This window comes from Lytechinus variegatus, chromosome 1, assembly GCF_018143015.1.
Source record: "Lytechinus variegatus isolate NC3 chromosome 1, Lvar_3.0, whole genome shotgun sequence".
In the NCBI taxonomy this organism is placed as follows: domain Eukaryota; kingdom Metazoa; phylum Echinodermata; class Echinoidea; order Temnopleuroida; family Toxopneustidae; genus Lytechinus; species Lytechinus variegatus.
Window position 1 is genome coordinate 28745079 of NC_054740.1, and position 25211 is coordinate 28770289.

A 25211-nucleotide genomic window follows, 5' to 3' on the forward strand; every position below is an offset into this window, starting at 1 on the left:
TAGTTGTATATTTCATTCAAATATCTTGTTCTTTCCCCCTCTATCTTAGCATGTCTAAATGTATGGGAAGTAGCGGTAATTGAGCTGCGTGACATTTAAATTGTGGAATGCGATGTAAAAGCTTTCCGGGGGGGGGGGGTAATTTTCCGGGGTTGTTGTCCAGGGGTTGATTGTCCAGGGGGTCCTTGTCCTGGGGGTAATTGTCAGGGGGGGTTGTAATTGTCCTGGTGTAGTTGTCCGGGTGGTGATTGTCCAGGGGTTAGTTGTCCTGATATGGTATAAATTCTGTCAGATAAGTGTTTTGATATTAAGAAAAAAAAGATTGCTTGAAATCAGGCTTCAAGCTCTCTGATACAAAAATTCTAGTTGTATGGGTCTTTTCCATCAATTGCTGATAATAATTTAATACGAAATTGACAGAATTACTTCTTGGAAATATCAAAATTTTAAATAAACATTGAGAAATAAAGTCATTTTCCTGGGCTAAATTTTACAGACATATTGCTGAATTTATGCGCACTCACATAGCGCCCATTTTTGTCCATGACAGTTTTTTCCCCCCTGTTGTTGATCGCTGGCCCTTATATTTTACCAATCCAAAATATCCCTTCGAGCGTAGTCTGATATTTTTGTTAGCCAATCGATGTTATAGCATGGCATCTGTCGAGTTTCTCCTGCAGCGAGTGCGGCGAGGAGTGCAGGCAACCGTTAAAGTTAGAATGGTGAGAGAATAAAAAAGGGGACTTTATACCCTTATGCTGTCCCTCCAATATGTAGGGGAAGGCGGTTAAGTTGAGCATAGGGGCAAGTTGAGCCACCAACCCCAGGTTAATAATGAATGAGTCAGACATTGTGATGGTGTAATTTATTGATGACCCATTCCATAACCCTTAACACCACCACATCGCTTTCAACTTTAAAACAAAAAGTACTTTTTTAGAGGGAAAAATACAAATTTCAGCGAAAAAAGTAAAAAAGGGTGTGAAATAGATAAGTGATTTTAACCCACACACATCTTAAATTATATTGTAGAAATGATAACAATATTGTTAGTTCAGGTATGGATTCTCACTCTTGTCAAAGTCTTTTACATGATGGATGCATAAGAAATGTGTGGATGTGAAAATATTGCAAATAGTTCGGACGGGGCTAATTTAAGCCAACCAACATGGGGCAAGTTGAGCCATTGTATTTCTTCAAAAAAATCTAAAAAACATAAAAAAGCCATTGATATGCAGGCAGAAAGTAGCAAATTCACAGGACGGTTCTTTTGCTTTTAGAAGATGTTAGTATTTATAGAGAATTAGCAAGTAAAAAGACTTTAAATGAAAAATTGACAACCTGGTTCTTCCCGCATACATTTTGTACATAGTTTTTGTGGCTCAACTTACCCCAGACGGTGGCACAGCTTACCCTCACCGATGGGGCAAGTTGAGCCATTTGACATCGTTTTTTTCAAAGGTCACAACGACTTCCAGTGTGGGGGTAGAAAATTATATATAGGTGAAAAATATTTCCCAAGAATCAAATTTAAAGGCAAGGTACTTATTTCAACAATATTACTAGCCATACAATTCTAACATGCAAAATGCAAAAAGTGTCACAACTTACCCCACCTTCCCCTACATGTAGTTCACATGTTACTGTCACTGATCTCTCCCCTAACTGGATATGCGGGGAGGGTCCTTTGTTTGAAGCCGGCGAGTTCTATTGTCCGCCATACCAGTTCCCCCAAAAGGAACGCGATCGCTCCATTAGCATGTGCATTGCGAGCGATAAGCTAGCTGTCTGCACACTGAAGCTCTCATTGCTTTTCATACAAAACTTCATATATTTAAAGTGCCAGAATTCGCAATTTTCTTGAAACCATGGTACTTTCCCAGTATACATTTCGGAAACATAATTTTTAAGGGGTTGGTGCTTTTCTCACCTAAGGAAGAATGGATGAAATCCTTGACTTGTCTAGGGGTATTTTGGAGGTTTGCCAAATAACATCTTAGGATCGACATGGCGAGGACTTCCCTAGGTTATGCAGGCTTATAACACTGGGCTTGAAACCCCTTTTAATTTAAGTCCACCCCACCCCCCCAAATAAAAAAGCGTAACACCGAAAAATTCATCGCTTAAGTGAAACTTTAAAAATATAACTTTCATATTTTACTTCTGATTTTGAATAAATTTTGAGCATTATTGTGTGTTTTTTCTCTCTATTCAAATAATCATTTCCATGAGGTGGACTCGCCCTTTAAAGAACAAGTCCACCCCAACAAAAACTTGATTGAATAAAGAGAGAAAAATTCAACAAGCATAACACTGAAAATTTCATCAAAATCGGTTGTAATATGAAAGTTATGGCATTTTAAAGTTTCATTTCACAAAACAGTTATATGCACATCTCAATTGCTATTCCATTATTTTAACATTTTGTGCTTCCGGCAAGGAGGTCCTAATCGTCAAATTCGTAAAAATTGAAATATTGTATCATTCAAACTATAAAACACAAAAGAAAATATTGAGTGAGTAACATCATCGACTCTCTCATTTAATTGGATGTAACTGGTTCGTTTATATCACTATTTAGAAAAAATATAAGCGAAACTTTGAAATGTCATAACTTTCTTATTTTACATCCGATTTTGATTAAATTTTCAGTATTGTGCTTGTCTGATTTTTCTCTATTGATTCAAATCAACATTTTTCTGAGGTGGATTTGACCCGTTCTCTCTCTCTCTCCTAGGCCTACCCTGCAGTATAAAATAAATAAAACAAAATAAATAAATATATAAATCGATCGACCGGCCCTCTTCAATTATCCTTTACCCAGTTTGTTCATATTGTCAGCAGGGGGGGGGATCTTGTCCCCCTAAATTTTAGGTGGGGGACAGACCCCTAAAAATTTATGTTGACACCTTTTTTGTTCTTTTTGCTTGTCAGGTTTTTTTTCCTGCATCCCCCCTAAATTCAGGTGGACCCCCCTAAAATCGTTGTGGTCTGCCCTAAAATTGTGGTTGATAACATTTTTCTGATGCTTGTCAGATTATTTCTTTTGTTTTTGCATCCCTCCCTAAAATTTTGGGTTGATAACCTTTTTTTTTGCTTGTCAGGTTATTTTTCTTGCGTCTCCCCCTAAATTTCTAGTTGATAACCCCCCCTTTTTTTTGCTCCACCGAGACATTTTTTTCTTGGAAGACATTCGGCATCTCAAAATAAGTTCTGTGAAATTTCTGAAGTCTTCAGTCTCTGTAGCTTAATGTCTTTTTTACGTACTTTTTTTTTAAAATGAGTTCTTGGAAAAAATAATTCGATCTATTGTTGACAGAGAAATATCACAAATTCACATGCCACAAGTTACATAAGCCCTCTAAAGTCCTAGTCCTACCGTACATGTTCCTATAGCTTGTAAATTTTATTGTCCTTTCACAAATAAGATAAATAATTAATCATTTTTTAACTCCTCCGAAACGGCAGATTTTCAGTCTTAACTTAAGTCAAGTTTCAGAATACAGGCTACACGGTCAGTATGTTCGTGTCTCGTGATATTCTTAATTCTTCTGTCTAAACATGACTGATAAACTCATAAAACTTGGTAACATTTGTGAATATTAATACACTGAATATTTATTTGAATCATGGTTTAAATTCATCGCGCTTCCAGAGAAATCACAGCAATCGATAACCCCCTCCCCCTGGAGTTTTAAAGTTTTGGAAACTTGCTCTGGTAATTTAGAATTACCACACATGTATTTGAGCACATGGGACTACATAAAGTCTACAACTATGCAGTTCACCAGCTTGACTTATCTGTGAAAAGTAATCCCCTTTTCTCTGTTTCCACGGTCGTCACGATAATTGCAATTATACGTGGCACAGGACGACATCTTAAACTTTGTATCAGGTATAAATTCACATTGAAAAGTGCTGTTATAAGAGTTGATCTGGTAAGTATAATTAAGAATTGACACTATTGCCGTGAACCAGACTCTACTCCGATTTTGGCTTTTTTGGGGGAACTCGGCGTGCGGAGGTACCAACTTCCGGTGCTTCAACACGGAATAGGCCAATCAGCGTTATTGTTCCCATCCAGATAGGGGAGAGATCAGTGGTTACTGTAGTTTGTTTTTACGATTTGATATTAGTGATAGAGGGAGCTATTTTTCAAGTTTGAAATAAATTGTTGGTTGCACAATCAAGTAAATTTGACAGTGCATAATTTATCATTTGATTGTAAAACATCTTTTAATTTCATATAATCCACATCATGACTGTTGGTGTTCTAGGGCATACACATTCATATGATATAAATATATTCATATAAAATACAATTGGGTCTCCTTCCAAGCTTCAGCATGGAGCTACTTTTGCTAAGCCTTCCATTCAACCCCCTGGGCATTTTAATATGCTGCTGGAAACAATTTTGCAGAGGAGTGGAAAATGTGGAGACAGCAATGGGAAAATTGCTCAATTCTCACAAATCTCTCTCAACAACCTGATCGTTATCAGACTGCCCTTCTCCTTCATAGTGTTGGACCGGAATGTCTTCGCATCTACAATGGCGTGAAATTTGCTACTGAGGCTGATAGCATCAAATGTTCTGTGATTATGGACAAGTTTAACACACATTTCCTTGGAGAGAGCAGAGAATTCTTTGAGAGATTTAAATTCAACCAGTGCAGTCAAGAGAGTGGTGAATCCATTGAGCAGTATGTCATGGTTCTTCATATGATGAGCAAAACGTGTGGATTCTGTGACTGTATGAAAGACAAGCTGCTTGTTGATCATGTCCTACAGGTACTTGGTGTGCGTGATGATCGTATGAGTGAACTACTCATTTCCAGATTTGACCTTGACCTCACAACTGCTATAGACGTGTGTAAAGCTGTAGAGGCTAAATCTGTCCAAATGAAAGCTCTGAGTCAGAAGAATGAAGACATACAAAGGTTGGACAGAAACATTTCCCTAAGTCTGGAAGAAAAAAGAATAGCATGCAGAAACCAAAGGGGAAAGATCTACAGAAAGTTAAATCAGAGGTTAAGAAGTGCAAGTTCTATAACAGGGTTCATGAGATGAAAAAAGAGTCTTGTCCAGCATGGCGACAAAAGTGCAAAGCTTGCAGTAAGCCTAATCACTTCAATGGATCTTCAGTGTGCAAGACCAGTAATGTTCACCATGTCGGAGATGATGACTACTCATCCTCAGCTGAAAGCATTAGTTTTGTGCAAATTAATGCAGTGGATATGGACAAAGAGCCAATTATCTGTAACATGCTTATCAACAATTAGAGGGTACCGTTCGAGTTGGACTCAGGTGCAACAGTGAATCTTCTACCACAAAAGTATCTAAATAAGGAGGATGTAGTACAGAGTGCAAACATCCATCTATCTATGTGGAATAAAGCTACAACTCAGGCTATTGGCAAGTGTAAGGTGATAACCAGAAATCCTGCTACTGGCAAGAAATACAAAGTTGAATACATTGTAGTAAAGGAAGATCTACCTCCACTTTTGAGAAAAACAGCAGGGGAAAAGATGCAGCTCATTACTGTTCATTATGATTCCCTTGAGCTAGTACACAGCGTAGATTCTGAGGACATTCCTGAGATAATACCTGACAAGTATCTTGATGTGTTCTTGTCTTCTTCAATTGGCACTCTGCCTGGAAGTCCTGTTCATCTGACAGTTGATATTCAAGCCCCATATTGAGCAAGATATAGATGTACAAAATCACCTAAATGGAAATGCGAGCGCGAATCGCAAGCAAAATTTTATACTGTACAGTGACATGAAAGATATTGAAATTATTACCAAGTCTTCATCTCATCTTATTTTAATCACTCTACTTCCTCCTCTTTTCCCTTCTTTTTCTTTTTTTACTTTCCCTCTTTTTTTTTTTTTTTGCTCCGCCAATAGGGGGCCCCTTGGGCCCGCTGGATTCACCTATTATTGGGCGTATTTGTTGAATTGCCATCATATCAGGGTGACCAGATTTCACAAATTGAAGTATGTGACAATCGAAAAAAGCACGCTAGCTGCACAAGCGGTTCGACCGAGCCAGGTCTTATTTTAAAATATCAACAATTAGAAAAAATCAACAAAGAAGACTAATATTAGACTTGAAAAAAATAAATATAAAGAAAAGGAAGGGAGGGTGAATGAAAGAATGAAGGTATACAAGATGAAAGAATAGAGATGATTTGAGAGGAAAGAAAGAAAAAAAATGAAGGGGAAAATGAAGAAAAAAATTAAAAGAAAGTTAAGAAGGATGAAAGAAAGAATAAAAGGAGGAAAAGTTGTCCCACATTCTTTAAAATGAATAAAGAAAGAAAGAAAAAGGAGAGAAAGGAAAAAAGGATAAAGAAAGAATGAAGGAAAGAAAAATGTTTCCTTCATTCTTTCAAAGAAAGAAAGAAGAAAAACAGGAAGGGAAGAAGAGAAAGAATATAAGGGAAAACAATTAAAGGGAAAAGAGAAAACAAAGCATGAAAGAAAGTATGAAAGAGAGGGAGGAAAGAATGAAGGGGGAGAGAATTTAAAAAAAAATATTAAAAAAAATGGAAGGAGAAAAAGAAAGAAAAAAAAGGGAGGGAGAAGGATGGAAAGAAAAGTTTAAGGAAGGAAAGAATGAAGGAAATTTAAAAAAGAAGGGAATGAAGAAAAACTAGAATTTTAATACATCTTAAGGACGAATAAGGTAATCTGTCTGTGAATCTCCAGATCACGATCTAATTTTAGATCATTATAACCATGTCAATGCAGATCAATATGATCATCATGATAATAAACAGACTTTTATTAACTAAACAACATACTAAATACAGCTAAAAGACAAAAAATTAGGTTGTGTAAAAGATCTTTTTTTATTAGAGAATGCCAAATGCAATTTCGCAAGTGACTACACGAAATGGTGAAAATAATGTTGCCGGAATCCATGAATGTAGAATCAAATTTTGAGAAAAATCAGTACTAATAGAGGTTACACACAAATGCATGAGGAAAAAAAAAATTGTCTAGTGAGTTTCGAACCAAGGACCCTCGAGTTGCAAGGCAGGTACGCTATCCATTAGACCACAGAGCTTCTCATACTTTCATCATCCAAAGAATGGCTATTATCTCAAGTTGACTTATGGCAGTGAAAATTGGCATTGTGATATGCCTCTATAAATTCTCAATTTTGAGGATAAAAATTAATATACGGTAAATGAAAATTTTAGAAAATATTTAGTAAGAGTATAAACTCAGCTACAATACGTCGAAATCTGGGCAAAAAACGACCAACAAATACAGAGTTTTAGTCATATTTGCAAAATTATTGAAACGTCATAAAACAAAAATGGAAAATTTTAGTTCCGACGCCATTTTGATGACGTCGTCATGATAAAATTAAGGGTCAAATGTGACATGAAATCACATCTACAATTCATACCCTATTCGAATATAAAAGAAAATTTAGGGGTCAACGGACTATCTGAAGAGTTATATTGAATTTTGTAAAGGCATGATTTTGCACATATCTGACCTATCGTGAACGTGCGTGCGCGCGAGATTCAAACTTTACTTGAAGCTAATTCCTTTACTACTGGTCGTAGGAGGTTGGTTAAGGTATCAAATTAATCAGAATTTAATAATGAATGCATTGACGTAAAAGAAACAGCGATTCTACATTGCGTAACGATGTTACGCGCGTAAGCGCGCACGAAAACCTGTGAGCGCGCAAATTCCTGAAATGCTTAGAAAGACCTGAAACTTACTCTACTTTGATCAAAAAGTGATTTTGAGCATTTTAAAATTTTGACGTGCGCGTACATGCGCGTCATGACCTGTACATAACCTTTGATGACATGGACAGTTGACCCTTGATCTGAAGTTAATTTGATGTTAATATTGTTAATTTTTGATGATTGATAATGGAGATATTGATGATAATGTAATTTTACAAAATGGCGCGTAGATGACGTCATGATGACCGTTTGACGTTAAACTTGTTTCGTACACATCGCATGATAACTGTGCATAGTTGATAATATTTTGATGAAAATTGATAGAACACTTTTTCTGATCTTGGTGGAACAAGAAAAATAAACTAGAATTTTAATTCGTCTTACGGACGAATTAGGTGATCTGTCTGTGTATCTCCTGATCACGATCTAATTTTCGATCATTATAAACATGTCAATGCAGATCAATACGATCATCATGATAATAAACAGACTTTTATTAAGGAATTAACATGTTAAATGTAGCTGAAAGACAAAAAAATTAGGTTGTGTAAAAGATCATGTTTCATTAGAGAATGGCAAATGCAATTTCGCAATTGACTTCACGAAGTAGTGAAAATAATGTTGCTGGAATCCATAAATGTAGCCTTCAATTTTTTGAGAAAAACCAGTACTAATAGAAGTTACACACAAATATATGAGCAAAAAAAAAAGTTGTCTAGCAAGTTTCGAACCACGGACCTTTGAGTTGTAAGGCAGGTACGCTATCCATTAGACCACAAAGCTTCTCAAACTTTCACCAGTCAAAGAATGACTATTATCTCAAGTTGACTTATGGCATTGAAAATTGGCATTGTGATATGCCTCTATAAATTCTCAATTTTGAGGATAAAAAATAAATAAAAATGAAGATTTTAGATAATATTTTGCAAGAATATAAACTAAGCTACAATATGTCGAAATCTGGGTGAAAAACGACCAACAGATAGGGAGTTATAGTCATATTTGCAAAAATATTAAAACGTCATAAAACAAAAAGGGAAAATTTCAGTTCCGACGCCATTTTGATGACGTCATGATAAAATTAAGGGTCAAATGTGACATGAAATCTCATCTACAACTCATACCCTATTCGAATATAAAAGAAAATTTAGGGGTCAACGGACTATCTGAAGAGTTATATTGAATTTCGTAAAGGCATGTTTTTGCATCATATTTTGACTTTTGTGAATGCGCGCGTCAGCGCGTGATTTAAACTTTGATGGAGGCTACTTCCTTTACTACTGGTCATAGGAGGTTGGTTAATGTATCAAATTAATCAGAATTTAATAATAAATGCATTGACTTAAAAGAAACGGCGATTCTACATTGCGTAAGAACGTTACGCGCGAAAACGTGTGAGCGCGCAAATTCCTGAAATGCTTCAAATGACCTGAAACGTACTCTACTTTGCTCAAAAAGTGATTTTGAGCATTTTAAAATTTTGACGCGCGTACATGCGCGTCGTGACCTGTACATGACCTTTGATGACATGGACAGTTGACCCTTGATCTGAAGTTAATTTGATGTTAATATTGTTCATTTTTGATGATTGATAATGGAGATATTGTTGATAATGTGATTTTACAAAATGGCGCGTAGATGACGTCACGATGACCATTTGACGTTGAACTTGTTTCGTACACATCGCATGATAACTGTGCATAATTGATAATATTTTGATGAAAATTGATCATAGAGTTTTGATGATTTTGGTGGAACAAGAAAAGAGTGGAAAAAGAAAAATAAATAAAAAGAATAAATAAACTAGAATTTTAATTCGTCTTGAGGATGAATTAGGGGATCTGTCTGTGAATCTCATGGTCATGATCACGACCTAATTTTGTTATGATATGTCAATGCAGATCAATATGACCATCATGATGATAAGCGTAGTTTTATTAATGAAAAGACGTGTTGAATACTGTTGAAAGACACTGAAAAAGAAGGTTGTTTAAAAAGATCTTCTCATACCCCTTTCATAAACCCAATTACTATGAATTAGGCGGCTAATAGCAGCATAATTTGGTCGTAAAATTGGAGGAGGACAAAAGTATCCGCATTACTCTGATGCTGCTATTATCCGCATAATAGCGGCATCGGGATAAGATTTTGAGTTTATGAACGCATTTCCAAATAATGCGGATAGTTGCCATGGTGCGGTCACAAGGTCACCCTTTTCCAACACAACCGCATCGGAGGGGGCGTGTCCAGTTGTCATGGCGATTATCCGCCTTTTTCAGGACGGGCGCTCGTAAAAATAATGCGGCTTATTTTCGGAGTTTATGAACGCAATTTTTATTGAATTATCCGCATTACTCTAAGGCGGCTAATTGGAGGATAGGTTTATGAAAAGGGTATTATTCTAAAGAATGTCAATTCCAATTTTGCAAGTGACGACACGAAATAGTGAGCACAGTGTTGACGAAACGCAAAAATGTTGATTCCAGTTTTGACAAATTTAAATCAAGATCCATAGACCAGTTTCCAGTTACCTCATGAGCAATTTTTGCCAAATGGCTTTTCATTTCTTATATAATGATAGGTAGATTTCATTGCAAGATATGCAAGCATGCCTTACATAGTAGGATTGAGAAATTCCATAGACCAGGTGAATAAAATTGCAAAGCAATGAATACTGATGGAGGTATTAGTTGCATTTCTTCTTGGAATGCGTTATCATGTTCTTTTAACAATACTTGGCCAACTCTTAAATACCAGTTGCTAGTGCACGCATTGTTGTTTTGGTATAGATGTAATGAAGCATACAATTCAAAAGAATAACCAAGACATCAAGGTTGTTACTAATATCTCATTAAATATAAAACAATCAAGTCACTTTAGTATGAATGAACTTCTTATCATGCACAGAATAGAACCCCAAACTGCCTTATAGGGGTTACACGCAAAATGAGACAAAAATTCATGAATTAAAAAAAATAGATCTTGACGGATTTCGAACCAGGGACCCTCGCATTACAAGGCTGATGCACTAACCATCAGACCACAGTAACTGTCATACACTTGCAAGGCAACGATAAAATATATCCTCAAATTGAATTTTTCAAGTGCAAGTTATATCATAAAAATATACTTCTATACATTGTTAATATTTATGATGATCTCCTGCTCAAAATGATAAAAATGTAACATAATTTGGAAGAATATAAAACCAGCCACAATATGTCGAAAACCGGACGAAAAACGACTAATGATTACGGAGTTATAGTCATATTTGCAAAATTATTAAAACGTCATAAAACAAAAATTGAAAATTTTAGTTTTGACGCCGATTTGATGACGTTATGATAAAATTTATTGTCAAATGTGACATGAAATCACATCTACAAGTCCTACTCTATCCGAATATAAAAGAAAATTTGGGGGTCAACGGACTATCTAAAGATTTATATAGAATTTTGTAAAAGCATGTTTTTGCACATTTTTGGCCTATTGTGAACGCGCGCTTGCGCGCGTAATTCAAGCTTTGACGGAGGCGCATTCCTTTATTACTGGTCGTAGAAGGTCGGTTAAGGTATCACATTATTGGGAATTTCATAAAGAATGCATTGATGTAAAATAAAGTGCAGTTGTACGTTGCGTAAGGACGTTACGCGCGTAAACGCGCGCGAAAACCTGTGAGCGTGCAAATTCATGAAATGCTTAGAATGACCTGAAACGTACTCTACTTTGATCAAAAAGTGATTTTGAGCATTTTAAAATTTTGACGCGCACGTACAAGCGCGTCGTGACGTGTACATGACCTTTGATGACATGGACAGTTGACTCTTGATCTGAAGTTAATTTGATGTTAATATTGTTCATTTTTTATTATTGATAATGAAGAAATTGTTGATTATGTGATTTTACAAAATGGCGCGTAGATGACGTCACGATGACCATTTGATGTTGAACTTGTTTCGTACACATCGCATGATAACTGTGCATAATTGATAATATTTTGATGAAAATTGAACTTTTTCTGATTTTGGTGGAACAAGAAAAGGGTGGAAAAAGATGAATAAATAAAAATAAATAAACTAGAATTTAATTCGTCATGCGGACGAATTAGGTGGTCTGTCTTTATTTTCGCCATCGTAAGTACTATTACCATGTTCATGCAGATCAATATGATCTTCATGATGACGACGGAATATTCATTATGGATGGAATACTTGTGAAAGACGGGAGATGATAAAGCACTGTTAAAAGGGTCTCTTTCATGTATGACAATACATGTGATACGAAACAAAGTAATTATAATCTGTTTTATCTTGCAAAATTTTAACTTTTATACCATTAAATTATCACAAAGGATCATGTACGAGGTGGTAAAAAGAAAAAAAATGGAAAAAAAATCTTGTTTACCCCAGGACTCGAACCTTCGCCCCTGTGAAAGCAATTCAAATGCGTTATCCAATGAGCCACGATATTCCCCATAGAGAATACACGTAAGCAATTTTGAGAATTACAATTCTCGGCTACAACATACTAAAAGCTCAGGGAAAACTGACAAGAAACAATGGAGATATGGCTCACGAAATAGAGGAATGTCGAATCTAGGTTTGAGAAAAAGTCATGTCCCATAGAGATTACACGCAAAACACATGTGATATGAAAAAAGCAATTATAATCTGTTTCATCTTGCTAAATTTAAACTTTTATACCTTTTAATTATCAAGGATCATGTAAGAAGTGGCAAAAAGAAAAAAAAAAAGAAAAAAAAATCATCTTGTTCACCCCAGGACTCGAACCCGCGCCCTTTAGAAAGCAGTCAAAGCCACGATATTCCCCATAGAGAATACACGTAAGCAATTTTGAGAATTACAAGTCCAATTTTGCAAGTGAAATATGGGCATGATCCCGGCATCTGATCAAAAAATGAAGGGCACATCTGCGAAAGCTTAGAATCTCGGCTACAACATACTAAAAGCTCAGGGAAAAATGACAAGAAACAATGGAGATATGGCTCACGAAATAGAGGAATGTCGAATCTAGTTTTGAGAAAAAGTCATGTCCCATAGAGATTACACGCAAAACACATGTGATATGAAAAAAGCAATTATAATCTGTTTTATCTTTTTAAATTTAAACTTTTATACCTTTTAATTATCATAAAGGATCATGTAAGAAGTGGCAAAAAGAAAAAAAAAAGAAAAAAAAAATCATCTTGTTCACCCCAGGACTCGACCTTTAGAAAGCAGTCAAAGCCACGATATTCCCCATAGAGAATACACGTAAGCAATTTTGAGAATTACAAGTCCAATTTTGCAAGTGAAATACGGGCATGATCCCGGCATCTGATCAAAAAATGAAGGGCACATTTGCGAAAGCTTAGAATCTCGGCTACAACATACTAAAAGCTCAGGGAAAACTGACCAGAAACAATGGAGATATGGCTCACGAAATAGAGGAATGTCGAATCTAGTTTTGAGAAAAAGTCATGTCCCATAGAGATTACACGCAAAACACATGTGATATGAAAAAAGCAATTATAATCTGTTTCATCTTGCTAAATTTAAACTTTTATACCTTTTAATTATCATAAAGGATCATGTAAGAAGTGGCAAAAAGAAAAAAAAATCATCTTGTTCACCCCAGGACTCGACCTTTAGAAAGCAGTCAAAGCCACGATATTCCCCATAGAGAATACACGTAAGCAATTTTGAGAATTACAAGTCCAATTTTGCAAGCGAAATACGGGCATGATCCCGGCATCTGATCAAAAAATGGAGGGCACATTTTCGAAAGCTTAGAATCTCGGCTACAACATACTAAAAGCTCAGGGAAAACTGACAAGAAACAATGGAGATATGGCTCACGAAATAGAGGAATGTCGAATCTAGTTTTGAGAAAAAGTCATGTCCCATAGAGATTACACGCAAAATGAGGAAAAATGACAGGCCTCTTTTCATCGCTGTTTTACGCAATGATGCGTTTCTCAAAACGAATATTCATGTTAACTGAGGAGAAAGAGTACATTCTAAACTACAACATATTGAAATCTGGGCGAAAAACGATCTATATTCGAGAAGTTACAGCCAAATTTGCATAAATTTGATGACGTCATTTTTGAAAAAATGAAATTTTTAGTTTAGGCGCCATTTTGATGACGTCACGATATAATTTAGGGACAATGGTGACATGAAATCAAATCTACAACTAATACTCTAGCGATATATGAAAAAAATGGGGGGTCAACAGACTTTTTAAAGAGCTACAGTGAATTTACAATAGGCATGTTTTTGCCCATACATGTATATGGCCTATAGTGAGAGCTCGCGCGCACACGTGCTGCAAACTTTAACGGGGGTTAATTTCGTTATTATTGGTCGTAGAAGGTCGATAAAGGCATCAAATTGCTAAGAATGGTATTATCAATGCAAGGGTGTAAAAAAAACGGTGTTTTTGCACTGCGTTAAGGCATTACGCGCGGAAACGCACGCGCAAATTTTCGAAATGCTTAGAATGACCTGAAATGTACCCGAAAACTTTTATAGGCCATTTAGAGAATTTTTTTACCTTTGACGCGCGCGTACGCGCACGTCATGACCTTTACATGACCTTTGATGACATTGACAGTTGACCCTTGACCTGAAGTTAATGTCATGTAAATATTGTTAATTTTTGGTAATTGATAATGAAGATATGATAAAATGAAGAATTTTACAAAATGGCGCCTAGATGACGTCATCATGACCTGATGACTTTGAAAAGCTTATTTTGACGTGTCCATGACAGATCCTCCTATAGATGACATGAAATTCAATGAAATTTACCAAGTCCATTTTGAGATAACTTGGCGACAAGAAAAATCCGTAAAAATAAAAAAAGAAATAAATAAGAAAATTCTAACGAAATTAAGAGGTGATCTGTCAAAGACAGACCACCTAAAAAGAAAATTCTTACGAAATTAATAGTTGATCTGTCGATTGACAGATCACCTAACTAGAATTTTAATTCGTCATGAGGATGAATTAGGTGATCTGTCTCTGATTCTCTTGATCATGAATATGATCACCATGTTAATTCAGATCAATATGATAATCATGATGAAAACCAAAATATGTTGATAGCTCTTGCAATTGGGGAAATGAGGCGAAGCGGGGGTTGGTTATAATTGTGATGAAATGGTAATAAGCCAATCTCCACTTACCGACAGACAATCATCCAATATATCAAAAGTGTTTCCATTATTGTATGATCCCAATATTTGACACAATATACGCAAAATCGCACAGATATTATTACAAACCTAATTTGGATTAGCACAAACGGTATCTTGGATTTTTCTCTAGGTGAAATGACAGAGAAAAGGGATAGTACGGACTTGAATATGAGATGACGTAGAAGACACAATGTATGAAGTTTGTATAGCGGGATGGAAAATAGAGATTTGTTTGTTTGGGTAAAGAAGTTCGTTCGCCTTCTTCCATTGTTTACATTCCTTAAAGGAGAAATATATTGATTATGAATGTGGTCTTATTATATATTAATGGAAAGGTAATGATGTGGGGATCATCAGTGGGTCATTCAAAAATACCGAAAATAATACAAACAGGTGAAAATCGCCGATTGAAAAACGCTAAAATGCCCCTCCGAAATATGCCTCGCATCGGTCTCTGAATTGACTGGAATTTGATGACGTCACTGTCTGTACGAGAGGCGTGATTGGCTCTCCCACGTGAAGCTCCACTTGCATGCAAAACCTGTTGCGTGGGTACGTTTTCTCCACACTGTCACTGAATACTTCTATCACGAAATGAAAGAAAACCCAGAATTTTATTTATATTTGGATTTTGAAATTGATGATTTTAAAGATGAAGAGAATGATGATGAAGTGAACAACACAGTGAGGTAGTTGGAGGTAAATAATGGGGGAACAATGCCGATGATTATGATGAAAATTCAACTTGCCTGACGATCACAAGTAAAGTCATGTACATGCCGATTCGCTACCAACTCATGCAGCTGCTGCTACAAGTGGTAGCTATACGTACACCGCGCGGGCCAAATTAAATCCATGAAAATGAATAACCACATCCAGAGAGAGTCTATCATAAGAAGGAAAATAATGATATAACTGTACTTACAAACAAGTGAATAATCCGAATTAACCTAGCTGAAAGCAAATCAACTCAACGAATAGCAGCAGACGATATGCACCGACGATAAACTTCATGTGGCTGGGATAGATTGTCACTCGTTCTGTTAGATGTAATTTGTAACTCATTAATTTGACAAAATTACGAAACTCGGGGAATTATTTATATATATAAAAATATAGTAACATCTCTTATTATTTTTTGTATTACGATAAAACCTCTTTTGAAGGAAAACGTTGAGATAAACTAAAATTACTTTTAACCCCCCCCCAACATGCGTAGCTTGTATGTCATTGCAAACAAACCATCGCAAACATGCACGTATTCCTTCCTTGCTGATTGAGAGCTGTGCAAAACGTGCATAGATCTATTCTCTCAGTCTCAGCCAATGCAAGGCGAGCAAACAATACGGCATGTGTTGTTGTGATGGTTTGTTTACGATCACATAATGCTACGCATGATGGGATGATCTTTTACATCTAATTTTAATTTACCTCAACGTTTTCCTTCAAAACAGGTTTTATCGTAATTCAAAAAATGATAAGAGATGTTACTATATTTTTATATAGAATAATAATTCCCCGAGTTTCGCAATTTTGTCAAATTAATGAGATAAAAGTTACATCTAACAGAACGAGTGACAATCTATCCAGCCGGATGAAGTTTATCGTCAGTGCATATGCCATATCGTCTGGTACTATTCGTTGAGTTGATTTGCCTTCAGGTTCGGATTATTCACTTGTTTGTAAGTACAGTTATATCATTTTCCTTCTTATGATAGACTGTCTGGATGTGGTTATTCATGTTCAGCATGAATTCAATTTGGCCCGAGCGGTGTAGCTAGCACTTCCAGCAGCATGAATTGGTAGCGAATCGGTATGTACATTACTTTACTTGTGATTGTGTTGCAAGTTGAATTTTCATCATCATCGGCGTAATTCCCCCAATTTACCTCCAACTACGTCACTGTGTTGTTTCACTTCATCATCATTCTCTTCATCTCAAAATCATCAATTTGAAAATCCAAATCTAGATAAAATTCTGGGTTTTCTTTCGATCATTTCGGGATCGAAGTATTCAGTGACAATGTGGAGAAAATGTACCCTTGCAACAGGTTTTGCATGCAAGTGGAGCTTCACGTGGGAGAGCCAATCACGCCTCTCGTACAGACAGTGACGTCATAAAAAAATCCCCAATTTCGCGGACGTAATTCTGCGTGTTTGAAGCATTCAGAGAGAGAACTTTAAACTATCAATTAACTGAGTTTCATCCGTCTCCATGATAAATGATGTACACCATCGTGTTCTCCTTATTTTCTCTTTTATTGTGATGTATGATTCTCCAGTTTTACGATTTTCAATATATTTCCACTTTAAAGGTGTTGATTTCATTTGCTAGTTTTTCTGGGCCAGGCTAGCGATTGGAATGTGGCAGTGAAAGAGGGCAAACTGACTGGGTTGCTAGGCGTTCAGGACTAATAGAAGTCCATTGGAACTTCAGTTATTTACTACTTTGCTTCTTATTCATGTTCTCGGCTCGCTTGCATTCTTCAGTGATTAAAGAGGGGGGGGGAGAGAGAATGTGAACAGGTGTGGAAGCAAGGAGTGCTGGTAATTCCTTGGTGGAAGTGAGCTTTGAGTGGGAGTGGCTGAAGTGACAAGAGTCGCAAAAGAGGATTAATTGACAGAGAGAGCAAGAGTGAGGGAGTGGTCAAGAGAGTTACGTAAGTTGGAAGAATAATGGAAAGCCGAAGAACTTGAATTTGGAATCAGAGTACACAATAGTTAAGTTCCGTTTTATACACTTACATTATAGGCGGATTAATTTCGCGCATTACACCAAAAGTGATAGGGTCGACTTGGGATAAGGCTTTTTTCGCCACGCGGTGTTTGACCAAAAAGGGGATAAAAAGGGAGTGTTTAGTTGACAAGGGCAGTTTTTCGTTCCCGATTTGTTTTGCCGCCGTAGGCCATGTCGGCTTAATTTTTGTCTGTCGTCGGTCGTCACGCCCAGAGATGAAACGTATATTATCATCCAGCTTGTAATTTGACTTTGATTTAGAATAAAACCTGATATACAACTTAACTTCATCGAACTTGTCATTCTTTGACTCCCGTCTTTTTTTTGTACGTGGGCAGCGCAAGACGGTGGGCGGCCACCGGCCGTCTTGCAAAGCTGTGCCGCTACATTTGCTTCAGGTGAGATAATACCAGCCCACAGAAGTAGTAATTTGAAGACGTTCTCTCCTAGAGTAGAAAACTTTGATAAGTGTGTCAGAAAGGAAAGTTGCATGCAGTTTTGATGTAAAACAAAACAAAGAGATAGGGCAGAGAGGGAGAGAGAGAGGTAGAGAGAGAGCTAGTACCAAGAGACTTAATATATACCGTGTTTACACAGTGACACGGCTCGGGGGTTCGACACGCGAGCCGTGCTCAACACGGCAATTTTATGCTGTGTAAACGCGATCAGAGTGATCCGCGAGCTGTGTTGAACACGGCTTTTTTGATCCGCCAAAATCGTACGTTTCAACCCGCGAGCCTAGTCAGACTCGGCAATTTTTTCGTGTGTAAACAGAAAGCCGTGTCGAACTCTCTTGACCAGGTCACTGCGCGCGCTTTCACTTTTGGCATTGTTGTTGTTCGCACGGACAAGATTCGATTCCGGCGGTGAATTTCCCGCGTTTAATTTGCGACGTCATAATTCTTCTTCCGTTTGAGATCCGCGAGCCGTGTTGAACTCGCCTTTTTAGATGTACGTATAAACGCGATCTCTGATCCCTTCTTCGCAGTGTTCAACCCGGCTCGCGGATTCAACACCCGAGCCGAGTCAATGTGTAAACACGGTAATATAGTGAGTCACAGGTCAAATGTGAGTGTTCTGTGCAAATACTGACCACGTTGACATATATTGCCGAGGACTCTTTACACATAAGCAAATGAAGAGGATCTCTTATCCAATTTTGCAAGTGAAATTGAGGCATAACGCTGGCATCTGATCGGAAAATAAAGACAACTTAGCAATAGCTTAAAATCTCAGTTACATTATACTCAAAGCTCAGAGAAAACCGATCTATAGAAATGGAGATATGGCTCGCGAAATAGAGGAATGTAAAATCCAGTTTTGAGAAAAAGTCATTTCCCTTAAAGATTGCACACAAAATGAGCAAAAAATGACATGCCTCTATAACTTGCAGTTTTTCAGGATGATCAGTTCCTTTAAAAGTGAATAAAGGCATCAAATTAGAAAGAGTATGTCCTCAGCTACAACATATTGAAAACTGAGCGAAAATTGACCAATATTTACAGAGTTAAAGTCAAATTTGCATAATTATAATGACGTCATAAGTAGCAAAATGGGAATTTTGAGTTCCGACGCCATTTTGATGACGTCATGATATAATTTTGGGTCAAATGCGACATGAAATCACATCTTCCATCCATACTCTATTCGAATATGAAAAAAAAATGGGGGTCACCAGACTACCTACTTTAAAAGCTATAATGAATTTTGTATAGGCATGTTTTTGCACATATATTGTCTATGTTTAGTGCGCGCACGTGCTGTAAACTTTGATGGAGGCTAATTCCTTTATTACTTGTCGTAGAAGGTTGATCAAGGTATCAAATTGTTCAGAATTATATTATCGGTGCATTGATATAAAAAAAATGGAGATCCTATGTTTTATAGTGCCGTTACACGCACGTCGTGACCTTTACATGACCTTTGATGACATGGGCAGTTGCCCCCTAACCTGAAGTTAATGTGATGTAAATATTGTTAATTTTTTATAATTGATAATGAAGATATGATTGATAATGTGATTTTACAAAATGGCGTCTAGATGACGTCATGATGACCTTTTGACCTTGAACTTGTTTCGTTCACATGACATGATAAGTCCCCATATCTGATGATATTTTGAAAATAATTGATGATGTAGATTTTGAGATTTTATGGTAACAAGAAAAGGGTGGAAAAATAAAAATTAAGAAATAAATAAAAAAGAAAATTCTTACGAAATTAATAGTTGATCTGTCGATTGACAGATCACCAAATAAAAATGAATAGATTAAAAAGAAAATTCGTAGAAACATAAGAGGTGATCTGTCAATTGACAGATCACCTAATAAAAATAAAAAAGAAAATTCGTAGAAACATAAGAGGTGCTAACAAGAATTTTAATTTGTCTTACGGACGAATTAGGTGATCTGTCTGAATCTCCTGATCACAAAATTTGGGTTGTAGGGGTACTTAGGAGGTCCCATGGTAAGGTCAAAAGTCAGTTTGAGGTCAATGTTAAAGTTTACATGCAAGACTCTCTATGATTCATAACTTTGCAACCGTAAGTCGCTTTTAAACCAAACTTGGGTTGTAGATGTAATAGGGGGACCTGCATATTGGGCTGCAGCCGGACATCACTTAGGTCAAAGGTCATTTTGAGGTCAACGTTAATGTGTAAGACTCATGATGAATTGCATGATTCATATAAAATGAAATGAGATATTTTTAGTAATTTATCATACATGTATGTACATGTAGAATGTTTGAAAAATGTTTTGAGATGATTATTAACGTTTCCCATTCAAGTATGAATTGGTGCATGTTTAGTGAAGGTTTTAGCTGAAAAGTTCAGCCTTGAAAGTGGAGTAAGACATTTAATAAATTTAATTTTTTTTTTCTTTTTAAATGTTTTTACATTTAATTTTTGTCTTTTTAGGAAATTGGGGTATGTTACAGTACAGCAGCACACAGTTGCTTCAAAGCCGGCACTAATGAGGTAAGTAAGAATTATGGACGTGATTCATTACAAAAGGAAGCCTAACTTAGGTATACATGTATGTACATGGTTCTTCATGAATAAAATATATTGATTACACACTGTAGGTTACATTCGTAATTCATAAGGTTTTAATATTCCAAAGGTTTGTTATTCCAAAGGTTCGTAATTGCAAAGGTTCATTAATCAAAAAAAAAAAAATAAGGTTCTTTAGTCTGAAAACGAAATAAGATTTTTAATTCTGAATATCCGTTAATCCAAAGGTTCGTATGTCAAAAATATGAAATAGTTTTTCCAAAAATGAATTGATTTATTTTTGTATCAAAATAGTATTGTAATTCAAAATATAATGATTTTAATAATACAGTACCAGTAATAGTTTCAATGGAGGACTATACATAGTTTTGGTCTAAGCATGTATTGCATCAAGAATTCACGCTTGTATCACATGTCTTAATTTTGATTTTCTCTGAGCAATTGCTGCCTTATAGAACGAGAATGTTGGGGACTATGTGTTGGTCACATGTGAATAACCTTAAGATAAAGGGATTTTAGGGGTGCGGTGTCATTTTGCTTCTTCACCATTTCAAGTCCGATTTTAATTCTGTTAGCTTTATATGATAGCACTAGGTGGGGATCCAAAACATCTACACAGAATTTTGAAACTCATGAAATATGCTTATGCGCATTTTTCAAAATTCACAAAAATGTTTCTTTCTTTTTTTGTTGACCGATTTTGAATTTATTGCTTCTATCTAGTAGAGCTTCATGAGGTTCATCTAGCTTCTTCACAGCATTTTGAAATTTTGACTGGAACAATTTTTATGCTAATTTATGCGACATTAATTTATGCATATTTTGGAAAATTCACATAAAATGCTTCTTGTTAATTTGTTGACTGATTTTGATTTTTTTTTCTTCCATCTGGTAGAGCTTCATGAGGTTCACCAAACTGTCACACAGAATTTTGAAATTTGGAGTAGAAAATTATTAATGTTATATGTAATTTATGAGAAATTCATAAATCACAGATAATTCCTCTTTATTTGTTTACTGAATTTCAAAATGCTTCTTCTTCATCATTTCAAGTCTGATTTCAATTCTGTTTGCTTTATATAATACCATTATGTGTGGGATTCAAAACTTCTACACATAATTTTGAAACTCATTAAACATGCTAATTTATGCACATTTTCCAAAAAAACAAAACAAATGCTTTTCCTTCATTATTTGTTGACCAATTTTGATTTTTTTTTTGCTTCTGGTAGCACTTCATGAGGTTCACCAAATTTCCACACAGAATATAGAACTTTTGACTAAAACAATTTTATGCTTATTTATGCATATTTTTAAAAAATTAACGTAAAATGCTTTATGCTTCTTCTTCTTTAATTGTTGATCAATTATGATTTTTTTTCCTTCAATCTTGTAGAACTTCATGAGGTTCACCAACCTTTTACACAGAATTTTGAAATTTTCATTAGAAAATTATTTATGCTAACTTTGTATGTGAAATTTATTCATTAATAACAGAAAATACCTCTTTATTATTTTGTTGACCACTTTTGATTTTATTTTCTTCCATTTGGTAGAGCTGCATGATGTTCACCAAACGTGTACACAAAATTTTGAAATTTTGTCTAGAAAATTATTCGTGATAATTTATGCAAAATTTATTCATAAATCACAAAATTGTTTTTTCTCCTTCATTTGTTGATCAGTTTCAATTTTGTTTGCTTTATATGATAGCTCTAGGTGATGATACAAAATTTCAATACAGAATTTTGAAACTCATTAAATATGGTAATTTATTCATATATCTTCAAACCAAAAAAAAAAAATACTTGTTTGGTGATTGATTTTGATAATTTTTGTTCCATCTGAGAGCTACATGAGGTTCACCAAGGTTCTACACAGAGTTAAGAAATTTTGACTAGGAAATTATTTATGCCAATTTATATGAAATTTATACATATCACAAAAAATGCTTCTATGTCATTTCTTCATCAATTTCAATTCTACATATCCTCAATTCACGTCACCAATACTACAATGTCAACTGGGCTGAATTATCGCGTTTAATTTTGTTGCGAGATGGCGGATAAGCTCCACATCATTCATCTGTAGTACATAGCTTATTCTGGTTATGATAAAAAAAAAACAAACTTTTTTCAAAAGGGAAATTGACTGTTTTTCAAAAAATTAAATGTGCCTTTTTATATGCCCTTCCGAGTCGGCACCAGTCAGACCGCAGGTCCCTATGCTAATGAGCAAAAAGGCCAGATTCATCCAAATCATCTCGTGGCTGAATTCTCCTCCTTGCAAAGTCTCATGATTCGTGAGATTTTCTTTCTCTAAGAATTTACCCGTTTTAAACTGAAGTTAAATGAAATATTATTGCACCATCAGATAGAGTAAAATGTTAGTCTTTCATATTGGTCAATTATTTTGTATATAACAATATTTTGTTATATAAGTAAATTTCTGGCCTGAAAATGTGCCTCAAAACTGAATTTTCTTCCTCTGTTTTCTTTTGCAAATAGTGCAAAACTTTTTATTTTGAGCCTCAATGATATCTATATCACCAAAAAGCTGAACTTCTGTACTTTCTCACAATGCCACTCTTGATATGCGGCATCTTTTAATTTGGTCAAGATCACACTTTTCCCACCAAGGTACAAGACGAGATTTCTGAAATTTTGTACTTACATGAAACCAGAGTTTGATTGGCTGGATAAGATTCACAGAACAACAGGTGCAGGGTATTTGAGGAGATTACCACATGGGAAGTGTGACTTTCCCATGAACCCAGGCACTGGAACCGTTGGAATTTGCCAGTGTGTGGTCTGTTTGACCTATCAGAGTGCAGTATTCTTGTTTTCAAGCTGCTTTATGTACTTGCAAATTAAAAGTGTGATCTCGACCCGATTAAACAAATTCTTATTTTGGAACCTATATCATTTTAAAGCATACATATTCAGCTTTATCATGATATAAACATTTGGGCTCAAACAAAAATAAAGTGTGAAAATAGCAGCTTTTGTCAGGTGAAAATAATTATTTTGTAGCATATTTTAGATTAACATTTTAACCTATATTACAAAATCCTTGAATAAATTCAAATACATGACTGAAAGAATGATTCTTTTTCTTTACAATGATACCAAATTCATGAAATTCGATGCACAATTAGAGCAGCAATGACCGATTGAAAAGAAGTGTTTTGGTCCGCATCAAGCTCATTAAATATGCAAAACATCTCAAGTCATGAATATCACTTGGATGAAAGAAGCCACTTTCTTGGGACTGCAGTCTGACTGGCACGTATGGTATCACGCTCAGTGTCCATTTGTCCGTCTGTTAACTTTTTTGTCAACATGATAACTTTAGTTTTTTCGTAACCTAGGCTCATATAATTTGGTGTGTATGATACTAGCATAGATCCCAGGAAGCCTATCGATTATGAGGTCAAAAGGTCAAGGTCACAGTGACATGTTTTCATCTTACCTTTCTGAAGTCCTCGTAAATGAGATAACTTCAGTTTGAATTAACCTAGGCTCTTATAAGTTGGTGTGTATGATACTAGCATGGATTCCAGGAATTTTACTGATTTTGAGGTCAAAATGTCAAAGGTCAAGTCACCACCTCCACTTTTCTTGACCAATATCTCCATTTTCCGCATAACAGGTAGGCGTAATATGTGCTCGCCCCAACGACACTCTGATTCAAAATTAAATACTCTTAAAGAACAGCGTAATACATTTTAGGTTGGAAATTCACATTTTTTTCCCCTCATGCTCGCCTCAGTAATTATGTAGTAAGGTAAGTGTTCCCAGCCGATAAGAAAAATCAGGAGAAATTATTTTACTCTTCCTTCCAATCAGGGAAAAATCAGGGAATTTGATTAAAAAAATACCTCAAATCAGGGAATTTTGATTACTCGTAGCCCAAAAGTTGAAAGTACAGTGGTTAGTCAGACACTGTTATATTTTGTCGCATATCAACATCCATTGAATGACTGGTTATAGTGGTAATAATTGTATCCCCCGAAGAGAGTTCGGAGGATACCATGGATTTGGCCTCCTCACGCCGCCGCGTCCGCCGCGGAGATTTCCTTGTGAAATCCTTGTGAATTCCTTGTGCATTTCTTCTCCGATCATCTTCAAATTAGGCAAGAAAATTTGTACGAAATTAGAAGTTGATCTGTCAATTGACAGATCACCTAATAACTAGAATATTAATTCGTGATGAGGACGAATTAGATGATCTGTCTCTGATTTTCATGATCACGAATACAATCACCATGTTTATTAAGATCAATACGATGCTCATATTGAAAACTAAACTTTTATTATGAAAAGAACATGTGGAATACTCTTAAAAAGAGGGAAATGAGAATATGTGAAATACATTTAGGCGTAGGCAATACACATTGTACATGTTATAGGCTTATTAAAAATGATTTTAGTCTACTTTATTGTGCGATATTTGAACTTATATACCTTGTAATGGTGATTTTAACATTTGCGAAATGTTGAAAAGAAAAAAAAAATTATGTCCACTTTTGGGTTCAAACCGT

General features: G+C 35.7%; 1 protein-coding gene across 2 annotated transcripts in view; it reads left to right on the top strand.

Annotated features, from left to right (window-relative positions):
* The window catches only part of LOC121410545, a 65056-nt gene that overhangs the window by 17291 nt on the left and 22554 nt on the right, over positions 1-25211 (top strand). For both annotated transcript variants that reach the window (XM_041602709.1, XM_041602717.1), the window contains exon 4: positions 20573-20632. In XM_041602709.1, coding sequence (XP_041458643.1) covers positions 20573-20632 — 60 coding nt within the window. The remainder of the gene's footprint in view (positions 1-20572; positions 20633-25211) is intronic.